This window comes from Onychomys torridus, chromosome 16, assembly GCF_903995425.1.
Source record: "Onychomys torridus chromosome 16, mOncTor1.1, whole genome shotgun sequence".
NCBI lineage: Eukaryota > Metazoa > Chordata > Mammalia > Rodentia > Cricetidae > Onychomys > Onychomys torridus.
The window spans coordinates 4,035,985-4,045,186 of NC_050458.1; the positions used below are offsets into that span (position 1 = coordinate 4,035,985).

The 9,202-nt window shown below is 46.4% G+C and overlaps 1 protein-coding gene across 1 annotated transcript in view; it reads right to left on the bottom strand.

The window, feature by feature from the left end:
- The window catches only part of Snx31 (sorting nexin 31), a 47,227-nt gene extending 46,740 nt beyond the window's left edge, over positions 1-487 (bottom strand). Inside the window, exons 1-2 of the mRNA XM_036208313.1 lie at positions 422-487; positions 221-295 (exon numbers count right to left, since the gene is read on the bottom strand). Coding sequence (XP_036064206.1) covers positions 221-295; positions 422-487 — 141 coding nt within the window. The remainder of the gene's footprint in view (positions 1-220; positions 296-421) is intronic.
- Positions 488-9,202: the final 8,715 nt, after the last annotated feature.

A 9,202-nucleotide genomic window follows, 5' to 3' on the forward strand; every position in this document is an offset into this window, starting at 1 on the left:
AAGGAGGTTACTTCTGCAGCTGATCAGTATGGTCCTGTTCCTGTTACAAGCTAATGTTGGAGATGTTGGCATAGGAGATTGCTCTGGGTTTTAAAGAGTGCCTGAAGTTCACAAATTAGGGGGCTGGCTACACGCCCCCTCCCCCGCTACACACACAGTCCATTGTCTTTCCGAGTCACACAGCCCAAGCCCTTGGGCACGCTTTCCCCACCAGGCTCACCTGGTCATTCCAGCGGTGCAGCTGGCTGTAGCGTACCTTGCAGAAGAGGAACCCGTCCAGGTACACGGAGTACAGCTGAAAGCACAGACACCCACTCGGGTTATCCAAGGCAAGGATGATGATGCGGGGTGTGGGGGGGAGGGAGGTGCGCAGGGTCACTGAGCCCTTCCCCACTCAGCCCGTCCCGGGCCCCAGACCCACCACGTAGCGGCCCCCCAGCGAGTCTGGCCGCTGCTGGGACACCGGGATGCAGAAGTGCATCTTCATGGCTCTGGCGATGACCAGGGACAGCGTGGCGAACTGGACCTGTTACCCTAGAGTCTGGGCTGCGCCCTGAGCTCCGGCTCTGGGAAGAGGTCCGCGGGTGGGCGGGGCCCGGCGCCTGGCCCCGCCCCGCCCCCTGCACTGCCCCAGGTGCCAGGCGGGACTGGAGGTGCAGTCAGGGTTGAGGGGCCCTGAGGAGCGCCAGAGCCTCTCGGGCCAGGGTCACCCTTGAGGCCAGCAGCCAGAATTTGAGAGACTTTAAGGAGGAAAGCGTGCCTCTGTGGGCGGAAAGTGTCGAAATCTTCTTTCAGAGGGCTTCTTGAACCCACCAAGTGAAGAACTTGGCTCTAGCCACATGAACGTTCTATACAGTTGCCAGAAAGTCATGACCCACCTGCACCCTACCCTGCCTCAAATCATCGGAGCCAGGCAGCTTACCTGGAAAAACAGCTTCACCAAGGGGCCACTTTAGGGCCTGGGTCTAGTGTCTGTGACTAAGGGAATGTGTACTTCCAGAGCTGGGCGGATGTGGTGGCATTCAGATCTGCCTCATACCGGAACTGCTGGCATCTCTACAGGGGTTGCTTCGACGGTTTGAGAACTTTGCATCACCCAGCACTGGCTACAGTAAACTGGATTGAGATTAGAAAGGAAAAAAAGGAGGTAGATCTTGGAAGTATCCTATGACCATCACAATTGTATTAGGCTCAGGGTTTTTTTGTTTTTATCTTGTTTTGGTTTTTGTCTTTATCTTGTTAAAATGTATCATGGCATGCCACATGGAATGTCGCACTGCTTTGGTGTTTTGTTTTGCTTTTTACATCTTCTTTTTCCCTTAATGTATTAGGAACACCGAAAACATGGAGGTGAGCTAGGTCTCTCTTACCGGGAGGAGCCCTGATCTTGAGTAGATGCTTCTCCCTGTAGCTGGCTTCATATAAATCTTTCTTCCTTGGGTCTTTCAGTGGACTCTCATTTCCTCCTTGTTTGTATTAATGTTAACTATGAATGTGGTTATTATTGATTGTCAGCTTGATGGGATCTGGAACCACCTAGGAGCCAAACCTCTGGGTACATCTGTGAGAAGTTGGTTGTCAATAGGTTGGCTTAGCTGAGCTTGGAAGATGGAACCTCCATGGACTTGGCGGCACCATTCTGGGAACTGGAGTGAATAAAAAGAAGAATCAGCTTCTCACCAGCGCTGTCAATTTCTCGCTGCCTCCCGATTGCAGAATTTGCAAATGATCAAGGAGGGAGATGAAGCAGGGGTCTTATGCGCCAGCCCTGAGGGGTCCTCTTCAAGGACTACATTTGGAAAGCAGGAGAGATGATGGCTCAGGTTAAGAACACTGGGTGCTCTTGTAGAGGACCTGGGTTTGATTCCTAGCACCCAGCTCACAAATGTCTGTAACTCCAGGTCTAGGGGATCTGACACTCTATTCTGGCTTCCTTGGGCACATACATGCAGCCAAAACACCATATATAGAAAATAACAAAATTTTTTAAAATTGGCACTCTTTAATTCTTTTAAAATTACACTTACTCGTTTGTGTGTGCATTCATTAGAATGTGTCGGGGTTGCAGGACAACTTACAAAAGTCTGGCTTTTCCTTCCACCCTGTGAGTCCCAGGCTCATGTCACCAGGTTCCTCCTGCCTCCCTCAGCCACCGCCCAGCCGCTGTCGCTATGGATTAGTTTACTGTTTGGATATAAGTGGAACCTTGCAGTGTGTGCCGTATGGCCTAGGTCCCTCTGCCCAGCAGTTATTCCGAGACTCTTCTAGGCTATATGCAGAGTTTATACCTCTTTATTTTCCCCTTAGTGATGTTGCGCATCATAGTTGCCCCCCTTTCCATTGCTGAGTGGTATTCCACTGTGTATCTGCGCCATGAAGTGTTTGTCTAGACCTATTGGTAAGCTCACTTTCATTGTGCATGATTTGTGGCTTATGATTAATATTTTACAACTATTGCTTTAGGCTAAACACTTCCTACAACTTTCTGGAAGGACACTACTCAGTTTGTGATGGGATTAGTTCCTGATAAATCTGTGGTAAATTGGGAAGACGGTAAGTGGTTAATGCATTTGAAGTGTGTCCCCAGCTTAGAGAGACAGTATGTGGTAGAGTGTCATGGTCCAACAGCTTCCACTCCCCACAGACACATGGGAGGGCTGGACCATGTATTGAGAGCCCCTTGTGATGGTCAGTGTTGGTTATTGTCAAGTTCTCTAAAATCACATAGGAGACAGGCCTCTGAGCATGTGGGGTGTTATCTTGACCCCATGAACTGAGTTGGGGAGATCTGCCTACTCTGGGTGTTACCATTCCCCAGAAAATGTAGGAAGCAAGCCGAGCACTAGTGTTCGGCATTCTCTGCTTCCTAATTATGGATGCTTGCGATGAGCTGCCTCACACCCCTGTTGCCTTGACTTCTCCATCCTGACGACCGGCCCGTCTCCTTTAAGTTGCTTTCCTCCAAGTATTTTCATCACAGCAAGTGGAGTGGGAGACCTAAAACTAAAACTAAAACATTGAGAAATTATCAGAAAGAAATTTTATCACAGTGTGTGTCTGTTGAATGTATATTGCTTTTGCACCATTGTAAACTTAAAAAAAGGTAGGGGGGGGGGTGCCGTGCCCCAGGGGGTCTGCCGCTCCCACACTCCATCTATTATCTTTCTGTCTCTGACCCTCCAGATGTCTAGCTCCACTCCACAGCATCCAGTCACTGACAATGTTTCTGGGTATGAGTTTGATTTCTGTCCCAACAACAGACGATCAGAACATAATTGGTCTAATTTTAAAAAGTAATAAGGGGTTGGAGATTTAGCTCAGTGGTAGAGTGCTTGCCTAACAAGCACAAGGCCATGGGTCTGGTCCTCCAGGAAAATAAAGTAATAATAATAATAATAATAATAATAATAATAACAACAACAACAACAAATGAATATTTTTGGCCTTTGGAAGGAAATTAGTAAAAATCAGGAACACTTGATTTCCAGTGAATAGCATCTGAGTTTGAGGGTTAGAAGGCAGAGACCGACCTCCCTCCATAGTACTGCTGCCAATGGCCCAGGGCTTTCGCAGAAGGCCCTCCTTGCTTCAGAGGTCACTGCCTCGGGGTTGGGAGGATGCAGTAGGAGCAGACCTCCCTACCTGTGGACTCCCCAACAGTTAAGGGTTCCCATGAAGAAGATGGGGACAAGGGACCAGCATCCTCAGCCATGCCAGGGTGCCCTGTAAAGGAGGGTGAGCCTGCATGTCCCAGCTGCTGAGCCTGTGCTACCATTCAGCCAGGGCACTTTGGGTCTTGGTTAAATAGACATGAACTGGGTACAACTGGATTTTCTGCATCTTCAGGCAGGGACTGGTGGGGCAAGGTGAAGGGTGGTTGCTCTGTGAGGGGCAGGGAAGGTGGCCTGGCCTTCGGCCAAGAAGGGAGGAATGATTCAGGTAGCAGATATCTACTGCATGTCTGGATTCTGGCCTGGGGTGTGGGGCCCACGGTAGACCTGCCAGACACTGTCCCAGCATCTAGTCTTATGCCAGAGCAGGAGTGTCTAGGGACAGGAAGTGTCACCAGAGCCAGGGACCTTTAACTCAAAAGTTGAAGTGTGAGCCAAGATTAGCTGACAAAGAGGAGTGTAGACAGTGAGAGGGAACAGAGACAAGGCTTGAGATTGAGCTGAGCTGAACCTGGCCTCATGGGATACGCCTGTCATCCTAGCACTTTAGAAGGCTGAGGCAGGAACCTTACCTTCAGTTCCTGGCAAGACTGGGTGCATAGGGAAACCCTGTCTCAAAAATAAACGAGAAAATTGAGACACTGTGTAAGCTGCTGACTTGAGTTTCATTTTAAAAGTCATTAGATAGAGACAGGAACATCAAGGTCATTCTCAGATACACACAAATTCAAGGCCAGCCTGGACTGCCAGAGATTCTATCTCAAAACAAAAACAAAAAATATTCAGTGAATTTGGCTTGGGAATTAGAGCAGAATTTCCAACAATTTCTGTAATGGCTGAAAACATTTATGCCATATGTTTCTCTTAATTGATATTCTCATTATGGACGATCAAAATCCAAAAAATGGTGATAACCTATATCTTGTTGTTGCAAATACTCAGCCAAGATTTAATTCTTTATGAAAATAAGTGCATGCATCTTATTAGTATACAATTTTACTTCATCTTTAATAATAGAAAACTATATGTATATTAAAGAATTATCTCAAAATACATTTCTTTAGAAACAGTCATTAAAATTCTCCCAACAAAAAAAAAGCTCAGGACCAGATGGTTTCAGTACAGAATTCTACCAGATTTTCAAAGAACTAATTCCAATACTCTTCAAATTGTTTTACACAATAGAAGCAGAAGGAACATTACCAAACTCTTTTTATGAGGCTATAGTTACCCTGATTCCCAAGCCACATAAAGATGCAACAAAGAAAGATAATTACAGACAATCTCCCTCATGACCATTGATGCAAAAATACTCAACAAAATATTGGCAAACAGAATCCAAGAACACATTAAAAAAATTATCCACCATGACCAAGTAGGTTTCATCCCAGGGATGCAAGGATGGTTCAACATATGAAAATCTGTCAATGTAATCTATCATATAAACAAAATGAAAGAAAAAAACCACATGATCATCTCATTAGATGCTGAAAAAGTATTTGACAAAATCCAACACCCCTTCATGATAAAGGTCTTGGAGCGATCAGGAATACAAGGAACATACCTAAACATAATAAAGGCAATCTACAGCAAGCCAACAGCCAACATCAAATTAAACGGAGAGAAACTCAAAGCAATTCCACTAAAATAAGGAAAATACATTTCTTATTATTTATTATCAGCAAATATCTGGTTTGTATAACTGCTTTATATATCTGTACACTCAGGGGTTCCTAAAACCTTCAGAAGGAAGGATATCGTGGGAGGAGACCATTAAGCCCCAAACTGTATGATCTCTAAAATGCCCCTCCCCCACTTGTCTATCATTTTGTGCCTAGGAAGAAATTCTGATTATAAAAATAAGGGTACTAATCCCCTTGGCAATACCCTGGCTGTCCCTTCAAATCTCACAAGATGGCAGAGGAAAGGGGAACTTAGGAGGAAATACTTATGTTTACCTGACTTAGACTCTGCTAACCTTGAGCCTACTCTAAGTGGTATGTTTTCATTATCTCACATGTAAAGAGCGAAAGAATTAAATAATGTACCCAAAGATACACAAACCATGAGGGTCAAAGCCCAGATTCAAATATGAAACACTGTATTTGCTTTGTGTATTGACCTTTAGTGAAAGCCAAGGGCTACACACTGCCTCCAGTCAACTCCCCCAGCCCAGCCTAGTGAAGGTGATGGCAGGGATGGTCCTGTCATGCTAGATGGCCATAGAACACGCCTGCTAGGGTGTGTAGGCTGTTTCTGACTTCCCAGAGCATAACACCTGGTGTTCATGTCCCTCTATCCTGGGTTACTGAATTTAAAGATAAATCAATGCTAATAATCATCATATAAAATTCATAGGAGGTCACTGTTTACACCAAGCTGCTGCTTTGGCCCAGCTGGCAAAGCCAAGGTGGAGTCACTCACACTGGTTCCACTGCGCCATGCAACACCTGGCTGCATATGCAAACTTCTGTAAAATGGGGCGGAGAGAGAGATCCAAACAAACAAGCTTAGAGCCCTGCTGCTCTAAACTTTCTAAGAAAAGCAACGTAAAAGCAACTGATTTGCATGTGCTGATATACATGCTCACACACATGAACAGGCACACAAATGCACACGTGCGTGTGCACTCACACCAGTATTAGTGAGTGCATATACAAGCACACACATGCAGACTCAAGCACATGTCCACCCAAACACTAACACATGCATACACAAGCACACTTATACAAAAACATGAATATCTGCATGCACTCAGGTACATGCAAACAAGTATATACACACACAGACTCACATACATTGCAGACACGCACAGATGCACACACACATACTCAGACATACACATGAACTCTTACATGCATTCATAAACACAGACATGCATACACCCACACATGCACATTCACATACACCCATGCATATCCATATGTGCACATACATGCACACATGAGCACACAGCACACACACAAGTTAGGAGCCCAAGTCTTTGGAAAGTGCTAAGGAAACATTCTCTGCCACCTTCTTAGGATTTACAGAACACCCTGAGCAGAACAAAAAGTGCACAGGAAGGCCATGGGCTATGGGAAGGAGAGGCGAGGAAGCCACGGCCAGAGTTCCCGCTGAAGAATGACAGGAATCCTAGCTCTGTGGACCATGTTCAAGGGAGACTCCAGTGAGCACTGAGTCCTCCCTGGGAGACCCCAGCAAAGCACTCTTTTGGTAGTCCTGGCTGCATGTCAGAATGGCCCTAGAGAGAACTGTGCCCTTGATAGAACCAAGCACAGGCCTGCACTGTTCTTCTCCGTCAGTGGACCCTGGATGGTCCTCCTGGGCTGCAGACTCTGCCTTCTATGAAAACAAAGCCTGCGAAGCTCTCTCAGTGGGTTCTGCATAAACCTTGGTGTGTGTGGGGGGGATAGCTACACCTAGAATACTGAAATGCTAATTTACTCTTGGGGGCAAGGCATGGTTAATAATTTCTCTTTATTCACTAACATTTGGAGAGCATATTTCATGGCCTGCCCCAGTACTTCGTGCTCCACAGCTTGAGGTGGTCTGGTGGGAGATTGGCATCCACACCCAGGAGCTGGAGACACAGTGGGCTCTGCCTGTGGCCTCCACCCAGTGCCGCCCTGCATCCTCTTCTTAGATGTGGACCACCTGCCTCAGGACCTTGTTCCGATGTTCTCTGGCTCCTGGGCATTTGACGTGTCCTTCCGACCCTTCATCCTCTTTCATTCCCACCTCTCCAGTCACCTAACCGGATGCATTTCCCTTCAAAAGTCTTACCCATAAAGCTGGAGAAAACGAGATAATATCTCTATCTGATACAAAAATAATAGCTAATGGGGTTAGAGCAAAGATGGCTACTTCTTAGTCAATATTTTCTAGTTTTCTGAATTTGCCTGGAGGATTTTATACACATTAATTCTATTCTTCTTTTTGTGAGACAGTCTCCTTATGTAGCTCTGGTTGGCCCACCCTTGATGTGTAGACCAGAGTGCCTTATAAGTCCTGAAGTTGGAGAGATGACAGTTCAGTGATTAGGAGTGCTTGTTTCTTGCTGAAGACCCAGGTTCAGTTCCCAGCACCCACTTGGCGGCTGGCAACTGTCTGTAGCTCCAGTTCCAGGGGTGCATTCTGTCCCACTTCTGACCTCCCTTAGAGATCACGTGGTGCATACACAAACATACGTGCAAGCAAAACACCCATATACATAAACATAAAATCAATAAATCTTAAGAACAAAAACAAAAGCTTTTTGCCAATGCTCCTTCCTCTCTATCTTATGAGCAATGAGATTATGAGGGTGCTTCACCACACTTGGCTGCACGCATTCATTCCTAATTCTCCCGTCACTTTATGAGCTGGCAATACACTTGCTACTATCATCTAATTTCTCAGAAGCTTTATTTTTAGAGCAGTGGTAGGTTCCAGGAAAGCATGTGCAGGACAGAGCTCCCACTGCATCCTCCCACTGTCCATCACGAAGACTTCTGCTGTGAACAGTGACTCTCCTGCCATTAACTTGCAAAGTTCACAGGTCAGGCAGGGTTGACTCTGTTGTACATTTGTTCTCCTTATTTTGTAGATGAGGAAACAGGGCAAGAAGGGTTAAGTGATTTGTTTGCTACCACACGATGCTGTACCTGGGACCCCGCTGGCTGGAGTGTGGACTCTGACCAATGCCACACTGTCACTATCTTGGGGCTGCTGCGCTTGTCTGTCCATTGTCCACACTTGAATGTAAGCTCCCAGGGGACAGAGATCTCTGTGACCCACTGTGGCACCCAGGGCCTGGGGAGCCATGCCACCAAGTTGGTCCTCCACAATGCTGGCAGGAATGGTGGTGATGGCAGGTGTCAGCCCTGGTCCTAGGTACCCCAAGCCTTTAAAGAGTGTTGGGAGTTCAGTTAGAAGGGTGTGGGAAGCTGTGGTCGGTACTGAGACTTGGCAAGAGTCACCGCCTCCAGCAACCCTGGCTGCACCTGGAACCTGCATTAGTAAAGAGAGAAATTCTCCATCACAGAAGGGTGTTGGTAGTGCCACTGCCCTGAGCCACACGAGGTACCTAATTAAGAACTTAAGAACCAGGGAAATGAACAAAATCCATGTTGTGCTTCTAGAATCTCATCGAAGGTCACATGACTTAGTGGAGAAGAATATTTGTTAGAATCACAGTACATGAACTTGATTCAGTTGGGAGACGCTGGACAGCAGCACCCTTACCATCTTCTCATAGAATGGAGGTAACGACAGCTGTCCCCTCATCTATAGGAATGTTCCAAGACTGCCAGTGGATCATGCTGAACAATACACACAGAGAGACACCATATTCTCCCAATAAGTGGATGTATGACAAATTTATAAATCAGACACAGTAAGACATTAGAGACAAAACCTATCATACGATAGGACAACAGAAGTTTGGGCTAATGAAGTCCACGGGGCCTTTATTGCCCTGTAACTCTGCCTTATACTTTCACTTTCTCACAGGAGGTGCCTCTGGCGATCCGAGTCACCACTCAGCCTTG